Source organism: Strigops habroptila, chromosome 10 (assembly GCF_004027225.2).
Source record: "Strigops habroptila isolate Jane chromosome 10, bStrHab1.2.pri, whole genome shotgun sequence".
In the NCBI taxonomy this organism is placed as follows: Eukaryota; Metazoa; Chordata; class Aves; order Psittaciformes; family Psittacidae; genus Strigops; species Strigops habroptila.
In genome coordinates, this window is record NC_046359.1 from 38,989,704 (window position 1) to 39,013,656 (window position 23,953).

Consider the following 23,953-nt stretch of genomic DNA (forward strand, 5'->3'; position numbering starts at 1 on the left):
CAGCTGATCTTATGCTTCAATATTCTGTGTATGTCCCCAGGCTTGGCTCCTTATTTACTCTGTTCCAAATCTTTCAAATTTCACATATGTGAAATATATCTCTGTCTGCCTCTTAATATTTTATATACACTGTTTTTCTACCAAATGCCACTCGTTGTATTTAAGATACCATGTAACTGTCCGTCCAGCTGTTTTTTACAAAAATGCATACCTCGTAGGAATTAAAGTGAACAATCTTGGAGCTTATGGGTTATTTCCTATTATAGTAAGCTGTATTTCATTCTAGACTCTTTTCTAATGAGGCCAGATCATCTTAAGCAATTTTCAAAAGATGTAAAGTCGGTATTTGGGGGGGGGGGGGGGGATATATATCATCTTACAGTAAAAACAGCAATACATCAGTGAAGACTACGTTGTAATACAGAAAAGCAAGAGAGAATGTTCTAATTGAACAGATTTCTTCAAATTCCTGACTTTTGAATCCAATATAAATGTTACATAATGCATGGGAGACTTCAACCTACCAGGTGTCTGCTGGAAGTACAACACAGCAGAGAGGAAACAGTCCAGGAGGTTCTTGGAAGGTGTGGAAGATAGCTTCCTAACCCAGCTGATGAATGAGCCAGCTAGGGAGACGCCTGGCTAGATGTGCTGTTCGCAAACTGAGAAAGACTGGTGGGTGATGTGATGTGATGGCTGTCTTGAGCAAAGTGATCATGAAATGGTTGAATTTGCAGTCATCTGTGGAGAAGTCAGGAGAAAGGTCAGCAAAACCTTAGACTTCCAGAGGGCTGACTTTGGCCTGTTTAGGACACTGATCAGTAAAGTCCCTTGGGAAGCAGTACTGATGGACAAAGGGGTCCAGGAAGGCTGGACAGTCTTCAAGAATAAAATCTTTAAGGCGCAGGAGCAGGTGGTCCCTACATGCCAAAAACCAAACTAGCGAGGAAGAGACCTACCTGGCTGAACAGGGAGATAGTGCTGGAACTCAGGAAAAAGAGAATCTATCACCTGTGGAAGAAAAGACTGTTGCCTCATGAGGAGTACGGGGATGTTGCTACATTATGTAGAGAGAATGTTAAAAAGGCGAAGTCACAGCTGGAAGTAAATCTGGCCACTGCCATAAAAGATAATAAAAAATACTTTTACAAATATATGAGCAATGAAAGGAAAGGCCAAGAAGAACCTCCATCCTTTACTGGATACCAGGGGAAGCCTAGTGACCAAGGATGAGGAAAAGGCTGAGATACTTAGTGCCGCCTTTGCCCAAGCTATAATAGTCAGACTAGCATCCTCAGGGTGCTCAGTCCCCTGAGCTGGAGGACAGAGATAAGGAGCTGATTAAAGTGCCTGTAATCCAGGATGAAATGGTTAGTGACCTCCTACTCCACTTGGACATACACAAGTCTATGGGGACAAATGGGTTCCACACAAGAGGGCTGAAGAAACTGGCAGAGGAGCTCTCCAAGCCACTCTCCATCACTTAGCAGCAGTCCTTTGAAAGTACTTGTTAAAATACAGGAAGGAGCTTTGTTGAGTCTGTTTCACCAGTCTGATCTATACGTGCATGTTTTCCAAGAGAATATTTGTTCCCAGCAAACTGCATATAGGGATCAAACATGATTTTAGAAATTGAGGGCACTGTCCTGCTTCTGCAATGCTCAGGCAATTTGTTTTTCCTGCAGAGGCAAGTTGCTGTGCCTCAAGTTATTTAAATCATGGTGCCTCTGTGGAAGAAGCCTTAAAGAGGAATTTGTTTTGCAAATGGTTAGGCCAGGGCATGAAATGCTTGTATTACCAGATCACAAACAGCTTTTCTCTCTTTAAGTGGAGTTAAAGTTCTCATAATTATCTGATACTCTTGCAGTTCTCAGAGGACTTGAGGGGGATAGAAAGGTGACAGAACCAGACTTATTTCCTTCAAGTAGTTTCCTCATTCAGCCCTATTTACCCTCAGGGTGCTTTAGATTATGTACAGGGTCATTTTTAATTGCATCTGGATATCTGAAATTAAGTTCTTGTACAGGAAGAATCAGGTATTGCCTCTTTTCCAGAGGAGCGAGTTGGAGGAAATTCTTATCTTCCTACCTGTGTCAGATGACTGCATTAGCACAAAACCCGAATCCAAATCTGTAGTCCCCTGGATGTTGTGATGCATTTGAATGCAAGTTTGACATAAAGAGAATCCTTAATTAACTATATGTCCTTAGGGAGTTTCACAACACGAAGTTGCAGGCTTATACTCAGAACTCTTCATTGCTCATGAATGTAGAAGTCACTGTACAATATTTTTAGTTTGGTTTGGTTTTTTTTTTTTTCACTTGTAGCTTCTGTTGTTGACATATCATCCCACTGTTCTTACTTTTCAGCAATGTAGTTCATCTGGCATTTTAAGTAAAGGGAAAACTATTCATTTGGTAACTCTGCTTATTTAGAGATGCTGTACCAGAAAGCTTCCTTCCAGCCTGCTCATTCTCTTGTCAAACTGCAGAATTCTGACAGCAGAATACAACATATTCTGGCAAAAAGGAAAAAAAACCCCAGCTGCTACATCTATAAACAAATTGTCTTTTGCATATATACATTAGAATGTTGTTAATCTAACCTTTTTAGTTTAATATTTGCTATCTCTATAAATAAATAGATCGAAACACAGATCATCTATTAGTTTGGCTTCTATTAGAAGGTTCATCTTATAATTGCGGTTTAGCACAGTGCTTTCAGTACACTCTCCAATCAGAATTCAAATATGTTAAGAATCAACTTAGTGCATACAAGCAATGTCTGCTGGGGGAGGACATGCCACCTGCATATGCCAGCAGAAGTGGGGAGAGGAATACTGAAGCCCCTTAAAATTCCTAGCTCATCTGGCATTGAAGGGTAGAGAATGGAGAATTAAAAGTCTGTGGGATGTTTCTTCAAAGATACAGAAGAAGGGGTGTTTTACATTTAGATCTGACAATTTAAAAAGAACAATTTTTGAGAATTAAACATGTTTCAGAAATTACTAAAACATTTCCGAGAGACTTGTTAGGCCAATTTTCATAATGAATTTATTTTAGACATGGTAGTTTGTATAATTACCTCAAAATATAAATATCTAAGCATAGATTTGCATTTGCAGTTGCTGCAACTGAATATGCATTACCTGACAATAGATACAAGTTCAGATGTTCTTTAATATTCACAAGAAAAATTCTCTTTCAAAAATGGCAGTGTAGTCATTCCATGTATGAAATCAAAACATATGATTTATTTTCAAGACAAGCTATTTCTTAAAAAGAACTAATTTTTTTTCCTATTGTTGAGTAGTTCTTAAGCCTTTCCTTTTTTGTAGCTGAACATTCAAGAAGCTGGTACTAAAGAAATCTGACTACTTTTTCCATAGTAGGTAAATATCAGGACTGTGTTCTTCCTGCCTTTAATCACTTGCCAAAGATATTTATGATGTGATGTGTTCCTGTGCCAGGGACAGACCATTATCTATTAAGGACAGGAAAAGTCATCCCAACTTCACACCAGTAGTTTAGGATTGTGCAGTAATCTTATGCATTCTGCAACCTGAAGTCCCTAGCAGTAATCCTTGTTTATTTTTTTTAATACAATAGGCACACAAAATTTGGCATTACTAATAAGAAAAATAATCCTTTCTTCAAGGAGCTGGCCTAAGGAGAGTAGAGATCCTTGATTTTGAAAGAAGGGTCCAGTTTTCCACAGGAATGTGAATATGAGAAATTGTGGACACATTAACGATGTTGGTAATTTACCAGTTACCTTTGTAATATATAAAGAAATATCTAATGGATTTCAGTTTGTTGTACAGTACCTAAGGTACTTTAGTAACATTAGCCTTAATGTTACTAATACTAAGGACCCTGAAGCTGCTGAGGCAGTGTTTTCCAGAGCCTCTCTGGAAGTATTTTCTGTTAAAATTGTCATGCTCTTATTCTTGGATTATTTTTCTTCTGGCCTTGCACCTGAAAACCCCAATACTGTCGTTACAGAGGATCTTCATGGGAGCCACTATGATGCAGTGAGAATTGCCGCCTACCACCATATCTTTACCTTCCAAAACCTAGTACACAATAAAGTTGATAATAGTGATTTAAATGCTTGATATGTATTATCCATTAATATACCTACAAAGATGTTTAGTTACCAGTGTGCAACACTTGCACTGTGTTCACATATTCCACACAGCACACATGGCATCATAAATGGGAACAACAGAGAGCTTGAGCAGTTCGCAATGGAAAGTGTATAGCGGCAGAGGGACAGCATGGCAAGAATCATCCCCACTGTGAGCAACAGCATCGGCATATTCATCATGGTCACCTACTGCACCAGAGAAATCCTCTCCCTACTCCCAAAGTAGGATGCTTTTGTGGGAGCCCTTAGGTGCTTGTCCAAGTCAAGTTTTTCTCTTTTTAAACAGATTTTCGTATTTCATCCCATTCCTCACCCATTTAGTGTGTCTGTCTCTTTAGTTTTAGCTACCAACCTCAGTAATAAAACTCAGTAATCCTTAAAGGTGTTTAAAGGGGTGGGGGCAAAGAGGATGGGTGATCCATTTTCAAACAGTCATGTTTAATCCGCTCACTAGAGAAGGACTTCGAGGTATATTGGCACTGAGTAATATGCCATTTAAGGTTTGATTTGCATGGCTAGAAAACTCAGTTTTGCATGCACTTTATGATTATTATTTGGTAATATTTAGTCAAGCTTCAGCACATTCTGAACAGCTTCACGATACACCATCTACTAGCATGATTTCCTTCAGTACCAGCTATGTTTTTCTTTTCTGTTCCTTGGTTGACAGTCTCTCTCTATTTTCTACATTGGACGGTTTCTTTGGTGAAGAGTAGCATCAGACTGCAGATGATAATGTTTTAATTGATGTTCTGCATCTCTATTCACATAGTTACATTTTTGTCACATATACACTGGTCTGTTTCTATATTGTACTGTGTGATGGTTTTCATGTTACAAAGCAGAATGTAAGGCTGAACCCTATTTCTGTGAGGAATATATTATCAGTTCTTTGCAGGCTGAAATTTCTAGTGACTGCCAATAGCAGGATGGTCTCTGAGACTATCCCTGCTCCCTTGGAATAGTCTAGGGAATCTTCTGGAGATGGTGCTGGTAAACAGTATTGAGTAAAAAGGAATTTGCCAATCAGTTCTCCTACGAGAACAGTCTTTTAGTTAATGAATGTCTTCCAGAGTTTTTATCCACACGAAGGCGGAGGAGGCTACATTGACAGTGCTTAGGTATCTGTGGTAAATCCTAAAAGCAGAGAACAATTTATGACCTTGGACACAAAATGATTAGTGTCAACAATGTAAATACATGACATGCAAATATATATAATCTGACTAGAGCTTGCACAGATGAAGAAATTGCATTTGGATACTTGGCTGTGTTGGTTTTGAGCAAATATGCTTCTCTAGAGACTAATGTAAACCCCATAGGTATTCTCAGGTAGAGAAAGCACGATGAAAACTGGGATTTGACAGGCTTTAATTAAGTTTTTATTTGAACTGTATAAAGGGGAATCAAATAGGTTTTGACTGTGTAACTTTCCAGTGTTGTACCAGAAAGATCAAGATACTATGATTGGTCATCCTCTATAAATGATGATTGTGTGCAGTTGATAGGGTCATTTATGTTACTCTACCTGTTTTTACTCTAAATAGGCTAGAGGGAGCTGCTCTATAAATAAGTACAACACTCAGCTGAGTGATTCTGTGGTTCTTTCAATCTACAGGTGCATCATTTACGATGCCTCATGTAAGGTGACTGGAAAAGCCAAAAGAATGCCTTATGTCAAATAAAAATCCTAGATCAAGTTTAGAGCTTCATTCCTTCCAGAGTATTACAACTAAGTATAATGACATTTGACAGTATTGACTTTTTTTATATGACTTCTTCCAGCTAACTCAGCATTTTGAAAAAATAAAGTGTTCTCCCTTTGTGATTGAAAGGGTTAAATAGTACCAATTCATTACCACTCACAAAAGGATTTATTTTGTTCTCATAAATCAGTTTTATTCCACATTTTTATTATTCCCTTGGGTCAGCTGGTCCAATTGAAATCAATACAAGTGCAAGTGACACAATCAATCTAGATATTTGATTATGGATTTGAGACTCCCAGTTCTGCTCTGTGTGTTTAGCTAGTCTCCTTCTGATAGTGTCCCTGGAGAATGGAAAATTCTTATTGGCATCCATGAATTATGGGCATAGATTCAGAAACCAGATACTGTGATAATCTCCATTTATGTACTGCTGCAGCTAGAGAAAGAATGTTCTAACCAGGGAAAAACAAACTTGAAGATTTTAAAACTAATTGTTTCTGCCTTTTTTTTCTTAGTGTGTAAAATCTCTTGTGAAACAAACTTTATAAAATCTTATCATTTGTCTCTAAAGCCCCTCAAACAAAATGGATAAAATCAATGATTATATGCTCAGTCATCAACTTAACATCACAAGTACAGCTAACATTTTTTCTATTTGATGCTTTCTGGTGATTGCTAGACAATGTGATGTTATGTCCCTTGGGGTATTCATGCTGGCATAAGAGCACTTGCTGACTGGAAGCCTGTGTGAAATCCACATAAGTTGGTTCTACTCATAGAATGCTTTGCAGAGTTGGGTGGCCTCAGCCTATTTTTCATTTCTTTAGGTCATGGACTGAGCTCTTGTAGTGTGTTGCTACAACACTTAGCACAGTGTTCAGAGGGGTCCAGGACTTGATGCCCCTTTGTACTGCTGCAGCAAAGTGAGTTAAAGTACAGATTAATATACTTACAGCAGGTATTTAACACTACACTGAATACAGTATTTTAGCTGGAAGGTCTGAATGAGACAGATTCAATTGCAAGACTCATTGTAAGTTTCTATTTTTATGAAAATTCTGTATATCTCAAGACAAGCTCTCTCAAATTTTGCTCTTCTGACATGAACTTCTTCTGTGGCTAATGCTTAAACTCTGTATGCTTACACACATATAAAACAAGCATAAAAATAACTGTGTTTGTGCTAGTTTACTAAGTAATCTTTGTTTAATTCTTTAGAGTCTCATATGAACTGTTCCTTGATGTGAATTTTTGCTACCCTTGTTTTTTCTGTAGTATTCTACAGTGGTAATAGTTCTGCCTCTACCTGTCTGAATACCATGGAGCAACATGCTCTTTAATGTAGAAGAGGTTATAAGGACCTGTATGTACATAATGGAAGCAGTATAGATTGGTAATAATATTTCAGAGCATGACACAAAGCCATAAAGTCACTCAAAAAATACCATTGGCGTGTAGTAGCACACAATATGTAGTGTACTTTTGTGATAGAACTCTCACATTATCTTGAAATAGTGATAGTAAAAGAAAATGATGGCTCGTTAAACATTTGTGATGGTAAAGACTTAAGAGTTTCAGGCTTTTTTACCTTTTTTACCTGTTTTTACCTTTTAGGTGTAAATTTCTCTGCATTTCACAAACTACAGTCCTGTATTATAATTTAAATTCAGACAACTCTGGGGACAAGACAAGCAGTCAGCCAATTTCTAGGACACCTCAAATACAAAGAGGTAGAAATCTATTTTACTAAGGTGGCTCAGTTATTGAAGTCCCATAGGAATACCAATAGAGAAGTATAAGGAAGTTCTGTATAATGACAGCTAGCTTTTGATGATTAGGGAAAGAAAAGCCCATGAGCACCCAGTAACATTTTTCACAAGCACAGCCTCCTTGCTGCCTGAAGTCAGCAGTATAGTTCTGTCAGTGGGTTTATGATACCGACACATTAGACTGGTAATGTTTAAACTTATTACTTTAATAGTCACAAATGCAGTGGTAGTAATAGAAGTATTTGGTATTTGCCCACATATATGAAACATGAAGTTTTTCTGCTTAATACATAAAAAAGAAACATCTTTCCTTAAAAACCATCAAGACAGAGTACCTTTGAATGTGTCAAATTCTGGGAAAAAATGCCTAGTTTTTAAAGGTGAGATGAATGCATTCAGTTTGTATTATTTCCTTTCCCCATTGCAGTCTTTGTCATGAGAATAGTTTCATGTTGTACCATTTCCCGCGCTCCTTACAACCTTTGTCACATGAATAAGATATCAGAACACTAATGACTAATATACAGGATTCTGTGTCTGCTGATACTATACTGTACTACTGTGACCTTTGCAATATTATCTATTCCGATTGGCTGTCCATTTCACCTCTTTCCCACAAGTTAATAAGGCTGTAAAAAGGAGAGAACTTGAAATCGCCAGCCAGTCAAAGTACAGAATATTGAAAAGGTCAGAGCAGTACAGCACACAGGAAAAAATTAGGGAATATATGAGGCATTAAAATTCTTGTGACAATGATTATAACAAGAATGGAAAAGGGATACCCATTTATGTTATTTCAATCTAGTGAACCCCACAGGATGACGGACCCAGGACAGCAGTAATTTACGCACCACTGAGCCACAGGAGCTTTATTCACCTATTTACAGGGGTAGTCAGTAACAGGAATGTGCAGCTGCTTTGGGAGCCCCTTTCAAAGGGTCCACCCAAAAGCATAGTAAACCTTCAAACACAAATATTCACCAGCTAGAGTGCTGTGTGAAGCTTAGCACTTTTAAACAATGATTTTTAATGGAGCTTGTATTCATATATCTTTTTTACATAAGCGTGTTATATTACTTGCCTTTGTTTCAAGTATACATAGTTTTTAAGTATGGATATGGATGTTCTTTAGCTGTACTTTCTTCATTTGGATGTTTTCCTGAAACACTGAGGTACTTTGATCTGTTATAAACTAGGAACAAACTGGTGTTTCTCAAATACCGGGCCTAGCCAAAGTAATCCCGCAGAAACACAGGGGGAAATATGGAGAGCCTTATGAGTACAAAGGCTAGTAAAACAACAAGCCCATCAAGATGCAGAAATATGGAAAGACGCATGGGGTAGCCTTTTATATCTGCAAAGGGTTTAGTCTTTTTTGTGAGGTTATAGGAAATAGTGGCTCTGAGCATCTTTCCATCTGAACTCATCCTTTGGTGCTGGAGTGTCTAACTGTTGAAGGACATGGTGAGCCAGTTCTGGGAGTTTGATTTCTGCTTCCTTAGGTTGTTAAGTTAGGTCCTAGTTAGGTTGTTCATGTTAGCTGTGTCTTGAGGGAATCTTGCTTATTGGAGTGCTGGTGACTGTTCATGGCAGGAGTTACAAGAGAGAAATGTGCAGGAACACGGAGATACGCTGGTAGAAACCACTTGTGTTAAGTAAAACAATGACTCTTAGGACTTTACCAGCATCTGAGGCAGCTGCTGTTTAGATCTGTGGCAGAATTGCTGGTAGGTTACAGTAAGACCTTGTGAGCAGGATGGAGAGAAAAACACACATGAAAAATGGAAGAAGAGAGGTCTCATCGACTTCTGCTCACAAATAGAGTCCACACTGAAGCAGTCTAGGCAGGAATGGCACAGGGTGATACGACAGGGTTATCGCTGTATGACTTTCTGTCAGGCTGAACCTATGTGTCTGCATTTTCCAGCCCACTGAAAGCAAAGTTCAAGCAGTGAGAAGTGGCAAAGCTGCATATTGCATCTCATCCCTAGTGAGATCTGCATTTAAAAAATATTCTTCAAATATTTTACTTGCCAGTAGCAGTAACTGCCTTGGCTGGGAACTGGGATAAAATCGCTTTTGTCCAGGTAAAATTCAGGTTAGGAAACTCGCAAGTACTCCTCAGCTTTTTATTAGAAGCAATGAAACATTTTGAACTGCTATGTTGTCTATCTCATTGTGAATTTGCACGTTCATTTTTGACCTGAATAAAATGGTTACGTAATTACATACTTCTCCTAATTATTGAGTAATTATATACTTCTTATAATTGCCGAGTAATCACTCTGCTATAACTAGAATTTAATGTTACAACTAATTGTATAATTACTGTATATTAATGTTGTTATTCAGGCAACTTGGAATGGAGTGCTATCCTTTTAATTCTTTTCCTGTTACTCAAAACTATATTTTTAAAAATACAATATACTTAGCCACTGGAAGAAAGATTAATAGTGAAATAAAAATATCATCAGAAGAAGTACTTGCTTTCATTCTGGGCTCAGGTGGATGAGAATAAATATATTAACATGTTAAAACTGTACCATAGACAGAAAAAGTTTAATTTGCTCATGAATTGAGCACATAAATTGCTCTTAGGGACCCTACTTTTATGCTTGAGATTTGTATCTATCTCGTGTGGCTTGATCTATCGACACTGGATTTTTAATCTTTCCTTCACATTATAGGTGAAACATTTAAAGAATGCATTTCTTTTCACAGCCAGCCAAGTCCTTAAGGACCTTCAGAATCCATGTCAGTTGGCCATTTCTAATGGCTTTATTGTTATTAACAAAACAGTGGGTGCTTAGGACAGGCACACGTTGTTGGGTGTGCTTCACAAATAGTACGTCACGGTCTGCCTGGAGGTGCACAGAAAAACCGTGATAGATAATGGGAAAAATCTCACATTGGGTCAGTTTCACAAATGTGTAGAAGGAGGGTTTAGATATACAGTTTAAGAGCTAAGATCAGGTAATACAGAGGCATGTTTGTACTGTTGGCTGGGGACATAAGAGTAATCTCAGACAAAATAACTTTGCTTCTGCAGAACTGGTATGTCTCTATGTGGAATGTGTAAAACGTGGTGGTGGTTCTTGCATGATGAGAAGCTTTGCCCCCATTGCTGTTTATAAAATGGAGTCTCTCAGGCTAATGCAAAATTCAGTGAAAACCAAAATAAATCCATCAGTTTTCGTGAAGTTATTCTGCATTCACACAGCTGTCATCTGTTCGGGTAGTCTGGTGCTGTGGCATGGTGTAACCCAAGTTGAATTTGAGTGACGAGGAACTAGACTACAGGGCAGATTTATAAAGCTATCCCCCTCCCCAAAACCTCAGAAAGTAATTTTTCCATATGTTACTAGCAGAATAACTGAAAACACCCTTTATGCATCAATGTGAACATCATATCGTGGAATAGCTTGGACCTGTACCATAAGTGAATCACAGATTGTTTATAGGAATCCTCAAATTAGAGGAGAGTCCAGCTCACTCATCCATGGTAAAATGTAATGTAAGCATGACTGAAGTATACTGTATATTCACGTTAGTGCACCTCATACAAATATGGAATATTTGAGAAACTGTTTCAGGTTTAATAGCATTTCTGTTTTAACAGTTCATTTGAAACTTGCAGAAAAATTAGTAAACCCAGTGAGTTTCAGCTAAGAAAATAATTAAAAGAGAGTTTCTAAGTTGTTTTTTTTTTACGTCTTATTTAGATTTTGTAGAGGACTCAGATGTGAATGTTCGATCTTCTGCCCATGACAATGCCTTAATTAATTTAAGATATTATTAATAGTTATATTCTGTTTAATCTCATCCTCATACCTGTGGTCTCAGACTTGTGTGGTTCTGCTGTTGTTTGTAATGCAACATTTCCATCTATTTCAATGTGAGAGCTCTCCATGGCATGGTGGGTAGTAGTAATAATATTAACCATTTATATAGCACTTAATATGTTCAAAATATTGGATAATCTTTCAGTTTTATTCTGAGATATGTGAGTGAAATCTTCATCAAGTCAAAAAAGTTGTCACTTGACATACATTTTTTATTATTATTATTATTATTTTCCAATCTTACTCATCCAGTATTTTAGAAAGGGTTGGTCTTTGGTTTTTTTTTTGTTGTTATTATTTTTGTAGGGTAGAATATTGTCTTATCTTGAGTTTGAGATCTTCAAAGGGTTGTAAAGGACATGTAGGTAGCTGTGGTGTCCTCTGATAATGTCAGCTGATAGCTGAATGCTTCAAATCCTTGTTTTATCATTGAGAAGACGGCAGGCCATGCTGGAAAGTATGTGTGTCTTACTGCAGATGACTAATTCTTATGTAAGCAGTTAGCTTGTTACTCCTAAGGTAAGCAATTTTCTAGTGAATTCAAAAAGTTTTACTAGTCTTTCATAGGCATAAAAATTAACCTTAATGTTTTGAATTTTCAGTTATCACAAACTGTTCTAGAATAGAAGTAATTTCTGAAAGCTGGCTTCTATTTGCAGTATATAGCAGTCAGCTTTGTAATTGTATGTTTGATTCATTTAGTTTCCAAGTACCACAAACTGTTGGCAAAAGAAGGAGAAAACGGTGAATAGTATTTTTTCCAAATAGGCCATTTTATTTTGGTGTTATTGGTATCAATGGCAACTTTTAATTGAAGTAGAAATAAGACTTGGTTCATAAAGACAGTGAATTGTAGCAGTTGCATGGTCTAACATTTGTTCTCCCTGTACCCCTTCTTTTTTTCTAACAGCTAACGCTAATTATTCTATTGTGAATGGTACTCGGATGTTATGCAGCAGCAACGAATCCCATGTATGGGTACCCATTAAAGGACTGATTCCATTTTCTAACTACACAGTACAAGTGAATGCTTCTAACAGCCAGGGCAGCTTGATAAGTGATGCTGTAACAGTAGTCATGCCTCCAGGAGGTAAGTATGAAAAAGTGCTTTTCCTGTGCGTGTAACAATTACCAAATAATCTGCTGAACAAAACATTATTTATTATTGTGAGTGAAGAATGGAAGTTCAGAAGAATATGTTTGTATTAGTAGTTCTTACTAACAAAATTGTTCTTTTCAACTTCTAGTTTGTCACATTTTTAGTTTAAGAACTAGAGAATGAAAATAGGTAGTTGTATCATGAACATGTAATGTAGGTTAGAAGCGCACTATATACTTCATTCCTTTTTCTGTGAATGGTGCTATATTCTATCATGAGTGGCTAATCTAAGAATATAGAAACCGTCACCTGCATTTTGTAATCTGTTTTAGAATAAAAGTTGCAAGTGCTGACAAAGAGGTCTTACTGGATAGACTTAGATAAAATATCAAGCCAGAATCCACTAACTTGTGTAGCTGTAAGAGAGTAAATTGCAATGTGCTGTTTTACAGCGAATGAGGATCCAAGCCACTCTGGATGTTATCTTCATTAAAACTTCAAATAAAAGACTTGAGCAAGTACTCCCTAAACACTGTGCACAATTTTTTTCTATTTTTATTTTCAATCTTTTTTATGAAAGCTTATATTTATAGCTGATGCATAGGTGTTCCTGTTGCATTCTCTTTTCATGGACATCCTAGTGAATTAGCTTTTGTTGAATAAATGCCAGTGGAAACAATGAATTTAAGGCAATTTTGAATTTTAATGTGAGAGCTCAACTTGATCTTGAGACGTGCAGCTGGAGCTGATGATCAGGAATAGTGTAGATTGACATACCATTTGAAAGTAAAATAAAGAAAAAAGGCAAAGAAAAACAAGCAAACCAAAATATCCCATAAACCTTACAGCTTAAAAGTACAGTTACACTTGGAACAGTTTGCTTTTAAATATGTGGATTGGTTTTGGGGCCAAACCAACAAAACAGTTTCTGAAAAGTGAACAAATAAAATGCAGAGTCTGTATGACGCATTACTGAGGAATACAGAAAAGGTAAATTCCCTGAAGATTTTCTACTTTTCTAATCTGATTGCCAAATTACACCTAATATTAACAAACGTATATTGTCATATAACAATAAAACTGTTTTACTGCTTTCTTAACACTGACAAGGTAGACACTGAGATTTCTAATCCCAGTGTCACACTTCAATTTTGCATGTAGAAATAACAAAATTTGGTAGTGAAAATTTTACCAAAGGAGAAGGTAAAGGATCTTTATAGACGGGCAAGGATGTGTACAAGTTTATGACAGCCGTTAAGATACACTTTCTTTCATCATTAGATTGTTGTTGATTACAATTAGAAAACTTATAGCTTTGAAATTATCTTTTTTATGACCTTGTGGTAGTTTAAAAGCAATACCTCATTGATTAAATAGGTTTTAGTTCATGCTTCCTTTTAGTTAATGATCTGAAAACATATTATCCTGATTTACACATAAAATCATGCTGAAAAGCATGTGGCATTCACTAGGATATGTGTGTTTAAGTAGAATTAAATTAGCACTGAGAGTTATTAAAGAAATCTTCCATACTATTGTCCAGTGGACTGTGATCTGTAGTGAAATGAATAATAAATGAAGCAGTGCATATGAGAGTACTCTCACTATATGTGTGTGCACATACAGACACGCACACACGTGTATATCTAGGCAAATGTACGTTTACTTTGCCATCATGATGTTTATGATGATGACTTTTTGGATTCCATACAATTGCATTGCATGCTAAATTATCAGTGTAATGGTAATTTTACACTGTGCTGTATTCAGTGCCTTCACTCACAAACACTTTACAAACACTTTGTAAATCATTAAACAAAATCTAGATGCTAATAAAACCAGAAGGAATTTTATTTTTTACTTTAGTGGCTGAGATTTTACTTTGATTTTACTTTGACTTTGTTCGAGCACAGAGTGAAAGAGGGCTCAATATGTACAAATCCACAGCCTTTTAATGAGAGTTAAAATACAGCATTGTCTTTTCAAAGATAACAAAAAAATCTCTCTCAAAAGTTTGAATTGTGGGGAGTGCTTTGTGAAGCTTGTTGGAAGACTATGCGAGAGAGAGAGAGTGATAGAGGACAAAAGAGTATTCCGTTCTGAAGTTACTGCGGGTCACAATTATGATACAAAATTTCTTTTAACATGCATTTCTTTAGTTTCTTTTTTTTTTACTTCAAAGATATTGCGCATGATAGAAAGCACACCAAATCTTTAATGGTACCTGATTGAATATACCTTCATTTCTCATCAAGCTGATTTGCCACACTTAAAGTCAACGCTTAAAAAAAAAAATCTTAGAAATAAGGCATTTATTTTACCTAAGCTCTTGACTAAAATTGCAGTGCAGGTTCAAGAGTTCTTGGAAAGATTAAAAAAATAAAAACTGAATCCTAATGTTAATCCATAAATATGAAACTTTCTTTTGACCCTTACCCTGTAGTGGTCTGGAGTTACTAATGGGGTTAGGATTTCAACTCTTAATAGGACTTGGTGCATTAGTGTTTTGTATGCATGGAATTCAGCATTTAGTTTAATAAGTGGTTGACATTGGTGATGTCCCTTAATTTGCTTAAATCTAATTGGCTCTTTTATCAGTCAAACCTGTATGGATTGGCAATTGATCAGAAAGGGTCAGCCATGACTGTGCATGTACTTAAATGCTGGAACCACCAGTTAAAGTCACTGTTGCATAATAAGAAGCTGAAACCATGAGAACAAATGATCTTCAGAGTCGGAAGGCAAAAGAAAGCGTAGAAGTTTTTCAGGATGTTCAAGTTCAGAACAAAGGCATTATGGAGTATATAAATTTTAAATACACTGCTTTTTGCCTCAAGACTTAAACCTTTTTTTCCAGATGAACTGAAATCTTCTCTGAAACTGTCGTTGTTACATCAAAGAACTGCATAGAAAGCTAAAAGAGATGGAAGAAGCATAAAAGGGCATAGTTTAAAATGATTAGTGACAAATTTCATACCGCATAGGTAGAAGTAAATTTTTTAGAGTTTTAGATTTTCTCCAGAAAGAATAAATTTGTTCTATTTATCTGGTCCTAAACTGCTTTGGTAGAAGTTGTAAAAAATAACGTACTAGCCAGTGCTTCACATTAATTTGAGGATGCCAGCCAGTAAAAGATCTGGAGAACAAATTGTTTTAGAATTAATCGAATTAGGTAAATGAATTGAATTGGTACAGAGGATGTAAAATTGAAAAAATCTGGGAGAAAATCTTCTGTATTGAGTCCTTGGTTATTTATTTTCCTTCTTATTGAGTGCTGTTTCTGGTGTAGTGGCACATAGAGGACCCTATTAATTTAGGATTGCTTAGTAATAAGCGATGGTAAGCTATCAGCAAAGAAAGTTGCAGTGACTACAGTTAATAGCTTATACTCCAGTTAAGTCTATTTGTTCACTTCCTTCAACCACAAGAGCCCTAGTATGTAAGGAAATAAGAAGTCCTGTGAGTAGAAAGAAAGATTATGTTGAAAAAATAGATGTAAAAGAGGTAGCAAAGAGAGACAAACTGCATATCAGATGGGAAGCAGGAAGGTGGAGGCTCAATCACTACCTCCAAAGCACATAAAAGGACTAGATTCCCAAGTAATGACAAGAGGTATGAGGCTCGCTGTGGATGGTAAATCTGTATCACATTGCAGAGTTGTCTTTGTGTGTTTGTTTGTGTTGGGGATTGCAAACCATTTACTTGGTGCTGACTTATCTACAGAAAAGTCTCGAAGAATTGGTACATATTTCCTATGTAAAACACAAAAGGCTCTGGAAAGAGCCTACTCTGAAAGAAAATATTTGAAAGAAATACTGAATACTGAAAGAAAATATTTCTACTCTGAAAGAAAATATTTGCCTAAGCAATGAAGGGTATCTTTAATCTCTGCCATAATTTATGGAGTATGTTATTTGTTTCTATGCTCTGTCTGTGATTTGCACAACATAGAAATGTCTAGTATGTCAGATTTTGCCTTGGACTCTTAAGAACTTTCCCTTTGCTGGTCCCTTGTTTGTGTATGGGATGCTGCATAGCTCTGCCTACAAGCCTGGGCCAGTTTCCAGCAGCAAAAAGTGAGCCTACATAGTTGTGGCTGTCGATGTTTGTTCAACATCTACAGAGGATGGTGTCCTGCAACCAGAGGATTTTAGCTACTGTTAGTTTAGGCAGCAACACCTCTGAGGCTGGATATTGAACCTGACTGTAGAATCATTGATCTAATTATGCAAACAATCACATCATACAGCTTATATTCACATCTGAAAGTGGTCATGAAGGTTGATCATGGAAGCCAACAGGCCTCCTTAGATGAATGAATATTCAGTAAACGAAACAAATGGATGCTGTTAGGCCAGAATTATTTAGGAAGAAAAATCAAACCTGAATATGTTGGAGTTTTTCCCTGTGACACAGGCTTGGTTTTCCATAATGCTCAGTATCACACTAAGAGTCACACTGTAAAACTTGTTTTGAGAGAATTTACTTCAAATTTCAGGTATTTCTGAGACCTTTTTTTGTTTATTCTTGCCTTTTTCCTTTCTTTCTTTTTCCTGTAGACTCAGACTAAAACCCAACAGTATTCTTTATGTTGTATATCTTCTGTTTCTTTTCCATTTTTCTTTTCCATTCTCTTATGTCACTTCTTGTAAAGTTAGGTTAGTAAAAACAGAATTTAAAAATGAAAAAAATAAATGAAAGGAAGTTTAGGAAAAAAAAAAGGCTGCTCACATCAATCTATTATATTCATTGCGAAAAGATATTTAAAACAATTCCAAATCCTCAACAATTTGCATATGTCTCTAACTTCAGAATAATATGATCTCCGATTTTGATGAAGAACAGGAAGTTTTAAACAAACTTGTTGTGAACAAGTTGTCAGGGATGAGGTGGGGAGTGTTAACAGAAAGTTCTTAATGAAAATTTGTGACCATATCTTTTCTAGAGGTAGTTTAAGGAGAGAGAGCAGAATAGAGTAGGGAGGGGAAACAGCTCTCCTACATCTCTCATTAATGACTTAGCTAATTAAAGAATGTCAGCAGCAAGCTGTGTAAATTGTCCATTCCAGTTCTTTTTGTCCAGAAAGATGATTTCATGGGGATATAAGAGGAGGACTGCAAAACTGTTTGTGTGGAAAACTGGGAGTTGTTCTAATGAAACAATAATTCTTCTCTAACCTCTGCAGTATTGAACTGATTGTCATTTTCATTAGTTCTACTTTCTTCTTCTATTCCCCTCTCCCAGTCTGTTCAGCACATCTTGCAGTGAGCTCATACTGAGCCTATTCTTGGGTTCGAGTGGGTGTTTTGGGTGGCAAGAGAAGCGAGAAGTAAGTCTCATTCCTGAAAGGTTGTGTCTTCAGACTCCAGCAACGGGAGGCACAGAGGTGCCCACTTCCCTAAATTGCAGTGAGTTGAGGCTCGGCCTAACTCCACACATCATAAAGGACTGCCTCAAGGTTGGTTTAAATTGGGCCTTAGTATAAGTCCCTACTCATAAAACTGGAGAGTGCCAGAAGGCAATGACACTCCAACTATGATTGCCTCCTTCCCTTTGTCTCCACACCCCGTCTTTTTGGGGCTAGGCAGATATCCCATAGTTAGGGCTGTACTGTTTCTATGCTCCCAACATACGTCGCCTGTATTTATCAGCTCTTAGGCTGCTTTCTGCCTTCTGGAGCTGCATGAAACAGAGCAAGAAGATCAAAACTGCAGTTTTAGTTGCCTTAAAGAACATGGATTTTTTTCCTTGCTTGGAGAGTGCCAGTTGAGAAAGGGAGAACTGTGGAACAGATTGAAATCACCAAATGATCATCTATAAGCCAGCAATTAACCTCAGTAGAGGTCTCTTTCCAAGTCTTTCCAAAATCTTAGGCTTAGCATGAGGTCCAGGCTGTACTTAAAATCTCTTAGAAGAAATCTGTGGTAGAGATTTCGTGCTGGAAATTACAGCTTGATTGTACTTCTAAAAAACAGAAGAATATATAGCAGTGGGGAAAATGGGCTGTTGTGGAATTTAGCAGCAGATCATTATTTAAAATGATTACCTACCATCATATAAACCTATTTCAGAGCAATTTCAATAGTACGTATAAAAGGACACAATTTAGATGAAGTATGAATTTTTTAAATAATTTTGATATTATTCATGGTTGGGATTTTTTTTTTTTTTTTTATTCTTTGTAAATCTGAACCAGACTGTTCAATACTCTAATTAAAGTCAACATTCTCCATGTGATAAATTAGGTGGTTCTATTGAAGGTTTTCTACAGTAAAATGACATTGAAATTCCTAGTGAAAACATACAGAAGATGTGAAAAATCACACCATGATTTTTTTCTTTATAACTGTTTTCCAGATAGATGCAAGTATTAGGAATTGGATCAATTTTTATGTTACTTTGCTACAATGATTTGCACTGCTTTTCTAAAAAGCTCACTTTATTATATTTATTTTTGACAACTCCTGCCCCTATAGTTTCCAGAATAAAATGGCATTTTCATTAACTGTCAGTAAGGCAAATGTCTGTGGGTTGGTGGTTGTTTTTTGGTGGTTGTTTTTGTTTTGGTCTTTGGTTTTCTGCAGTTGAAGCATCTGGACTGTGGAAGTCAGCCTGCTTATCATGAAGCATTTTTCCTCCGTATAGTTAATTATTTGTTCTGGTGGTGTTTTATGTTTGACTTTTTCCTAGTATAGTGCTCCTTATTATGTATCATCTCTCAGGTTATGTTTGGGCTAGTTGGCTGAATACCTAAGGAGAAATAAGCTTCTCTATAAAGACCAAAAGGGAGGGAAAAGGGAAGGTAAGTGAGAATCAGTCATTAGAGTCACTATTTCTCCTCTGGTGTCCATATAATGCACAGTTGTCATATGCTACTCTCTTTCTTACAACAAAGGTGATCGTACGTGTCTACAGCCCTCAGTGATTCCTGACATTTGACAGACTTTCCTCATGGTGTTTTTCTTTCTGAAAAGAAAGAAATTATGCAGATGCACACATACAAATATGTATGTGATTGATATATTAATGTATAAATGTTCATGCATGCATGCTGGATTTTGTCTTTTTTTTTTTTTTTTCTTTGGACTTGTATGTAGGTCTTATTTATTCTTCTGACAAAGAAATAGTATGGTCTTCAATTAATTCCAGTTAGTAAAATAAGAGAGAAAGGGAATTAACGTATTTCATGTTGTGGTGGGATACACCCAGTATTGAATTATGTTAATTCTTAGTATTTTTTATACTGATGTACTTTATGATTTTTCCAAATATTTACTAATTCAGCTTTCCAGTAGGCTTCTAAAGTGACTAAGGATTCTTATTCCCATTTTATATATAGACAGAAAGACAGGCATTGTGTTGGCGAGGGAAGGTAAAAGAGGTGTTTTTTATTCATCCTCATGCTGAGAAGTGTAATATACATGTCAGAAAGTTTGTCAGCCTTCCTTCTTGTCCCTCAGCTTAGACTGGGGGATTGCCTCTCCATGAAGAGTGTGACCATAGTTGAATGCAGTCACTATGTACACAGAAGATACGTGAATTTAGGTTGACTGATTTTAGATTATTTAAACAGCTCTAACAGAACATGTAGAATGAAAAGAAATTGAATGAGTAAAGAGATTGCATTCTATAAAGAAAGAATACTTCTCTTTTCTCTGTTTTTCCTTTTACCAAAGTTGTGAGTGCTCTTACATACTAAAAAGCCTGTCTGAAAGGGTTGGACAGCACATAAGAAATTGATAGTGCTGTCCAAAAAATTCAACAGGAAGCTCCTGATGGTTGTAATCTGAATTAATCAGCTGTAAATTTTCTGTGATGGAGATTTAGCCCTTTCAGTCTGTGTTTTAAAAATGAACAAAGGAGAGGAGATTTTCCCCGCCTCTTTACCTTTTGTCAAAAGATTGAAGAAAATCTGTATTGTAGAGAATAAATGTTGCCAAGGTATTTCTTTGACCTCAACATAGGGTGAATTTTATGTGCCAATTGGAGTAAATGTTGTGACATGTCTTGTGGCATATAAGGCAAAACCCAGACAGCCTGGCTTGGGTTTGAATAAAACGTAATGGTGTTACTAAGGCTTTTAATCAATTAGGCTACCCAATGTTGAACAAGAAGACAGTAGCCAAGGTCTTTTCAGTAAAAATACTTGGGAACAGATTATTCATTGTTATATATTGACACACTTCCACCATTTGCAGTGGATTTATGTGTTCTTCAGCATTATCCAAGGAAATGAAGCCAAGAGTTAATTCATGTAAATGGTTTATTTGTGAAGAGTATCTAGAACATCCTGTGTGGATGGGTGGAGTATAAAAGGTTGTGATCCTCTCCCCCTTTTATCAGATAACTCAATTGTATATTTCACACAATTATTTCCATGTGTGAATAGGCTTCTCTGAATTGCTTTTTATTCACCTTAAATATTAAATATTTTGCTTCAGTGGATAACACCTGGATCATATTTCTTTCAATTGAAATGCTATTTTTGGTGGGGGACCAATCCATAAAAAGTTAAGGATTTTTGCCACTGTTAGGTGGACCAGATTTTCCTATTCTGTCACAGCTCGTCTCAGAGCACTGGCCAAAAAAGAGAGATCTGGATTATGCCTTCTAAAATGACTAACATTCCCATCTCCCACTTGCCAGGCAGTGTGCTAATTTTTGGGTTCATAAGCAGAGAAGGCAGACTACTGCCCATCTGTCCTGTTGAAACTACTACAAGGGAGGGGGGAAAAACAGTCTTACTGGGCGAGAAGACACAGGAGGTGCAATTGTAACCCAGGGCTAAAGGCACTTCTCAGGTTGGGGTGAAGCAATGTACATGTCAGCAGCAGCAGGGGCAAGAGGAGCAGGTCCTGAGTTCTGGGCATTTGTGGATCTGGACGTATGCTGTTCATCAGTGCTGCTAGTCAGCATGAGCATCAGAACGTGATCCTATTGCTATTTTCTAATACAACTTAATTTATTGATACTGCAGCTGTTGAACTAGACTGTAACATGAAGTGACAGCCATAGCATTGCGGTTGGCAATTGTGAGAAGTGATAAGAATTCTTGTTTACTCTGTAAATGTGATAGTTCAGATTTGTCAGCCTCAGCCTCGTGTTACATTAAGAGAACAGTATATAGTGTTTTGTTGTTATTTTCCTAATTACAGTAGTTTTATTTTCCAGAACTAAATTTTTGATTCTGCTCTTTGCCATTGTGCACATTACCCCCCTGAGAGTTTTGCATGTTGATCAATGGCAGGATTTGGTTATATAGGAAAAAACCACTTCATACTGTTAATGATGACAGTTACAATTAAATTAATTCTCTGCTGTCTCCTTTGATGTACATAGATTTTCCCCATTAATATGGATGGACTTTAGAGTCACAAGCACATGTTGGGAGGGGAGCAAGCCCTTGAATGTTGTATTTTGCTCTTTGTGGAGCTGACTATATCACTTTGTCTAAATGTAAGGAAACTGCTGACAGTTTTTGTATATTAAATTGTAACTGAGAACTAATTCAAGGATCAAAGATGCTCTTTGGGAGACATCACTTTACTGGTAGGAAAAATCATTACCTTTTTTTACCAGTCTCATGTATTTGTACTGTATGTCTTGGAAATATCATTCCCTACAGTTTCTGAGTCTTGATGTTTAATTTAACATAAAGGTCTTTGAGCAGCATAATGAGAGGGGGGCTTCTGTTGGTAAAGCCTCGTAGAAGGAAATTGAAACGTACATGTTTTTTCTCATTTATCAAACAAGTGCAAAAATCTAAACTGACATTTTATATCAAATGAATTATGAACTGTGTGCTTTGTACCTAAGGGAACAACAACTAAATTAGACTTTTGTTAAAAAGAGAGAGAGAGGAAAATATAGGCTTTTAGTAAAATATACAGTCATTTTTGGTATTTTGTCCAAACCTGACACATTCTGTACTTCGCAGAAGAAAACTAGAGTATAGGCTACTTCAAAGGCTATAGCTTTGAATGCCTTAGAGTGAATTGAGAAGAAGGTTAAGATAACACACAAACCAGAGTTTCTACTTAATAAGTATTGTTGCTTTGATATGTTTTTGTTTTCAGCCTTGCCCAACTCTGATGAACAGGAAAAGATAATATGCTTTTTAATAGCTTGAAGATTGCAGCAAAATAGTAAATGATTATTTTTTTTTTTTTTTAACTTCCATTTGTAAGAGTATGGTTAACACTGAAAAATACTTCCAGGGAGCAAAGTTTTAGAAGACACTTGATAGAACTATAAAAGGTAAATTTGCAAAGAATCATATACTCAGTATTTTAAAGGCATGACTTCCACTGTCTTCAGATGAACAACACTTCTTGCAAGCAACGAGGAGGCTCCCAAGTTAGAGGTTGTAAAATTGGTAAGATTTTGTACCTTCCTAATTTCTGAATTTCTTTCATGACTTTCAGTGGGAATATGTTTATTTCAGTGCATTGGCATAGAAGACACTTTGATATTGTTGTGATAAGCATCTACACCTTAGAGAAAATGGGAAATGAGAAGATAAAATTCCATGGTTTCTTTGACAACGTATTCCCTAGTGCACTTCTATGGCAGTTCTTGATATATGAACAAAATAGCTAAGAATTAGCTGCTTTTCTCATATCGTATATTTCATAAATATATATTTCATAAGATTAGGTAAGTCAGAATATACAAAAGCTTTCAGAAACTCCACAAGCTTCTTGCAGAAAACAATGGTGTATGAACAATTGTGGGAATATCATACCATGAACATATCACAAAATCTGAAATGCAATGAGACCAGCTATGTTTGTAACATTAGTATTATTTCCTATCAGCACCATCAGGAGACTAAAACCAAAACTGTAATGAGATGTATTAATGATGGCACATCGTCAGCTGAGATAGCCAGATGTACTCACACCCAAGGAGGCAGTGCCTTGGTCTTTGCAAGCTTGCAGTAATGATAGTCATCTGATCCTTTCATGTGAGTCTCCTGTGAAGAAAGGTTTATTTATTGTGATAGACAATAGGTATTTTTATTTAGAAGTAAGGTGATTGTTTTTCCTCATTTATATCTAATATTTGCTTTTATTATTAGAATCATAGAACAGTTAGGGTTGGAAAGGACCTTATTCAACAATACTGATTTTCTAAATGTTCTATTTATACATCATAGTACTATATAGTATTTTTTTCAAAACAAGACGTAAATGCACATTCCTGTTACAGAAAGGGAAGGAGAAGAGGTGGCAGCTTGAAGGGGTGCAGTGGTTTCACAAAGGCACAACAGAGAGCTGGTCCCCTTCAGGCAAGATGGAGAGTCAAACTTCCTGCTCGTGTTGTCTGTGGAGGAGACGAGAGGGATGGGGACAACAGGTGAAGGTGGGAAGAGCCATTTCCTTC

At 36.6% G+C, this 23,953-nt stretch overlaps 1 protein-coding gene across 1 annotated transcript in view; it reads left to right on the forward strand.

The window, feature by feature from the left end:
- Positions 1–23,953, forward strand: part of USH2A (usherin) — a 367,116-nt gene that overhangs the window by 202,124 nt on the left and 141,039 nt on the right. Inside the window, exon 37 of the mRNA XM_030499989.1 lies at positions 12,380–12,559. Coding sequence (XP_030355849.1) covers positions 12,380–12,559 — 180 coding nt within the window. The remainder of the gene's footprint in view (positions 1–12,379; positions 12,560–23,953) is intronic.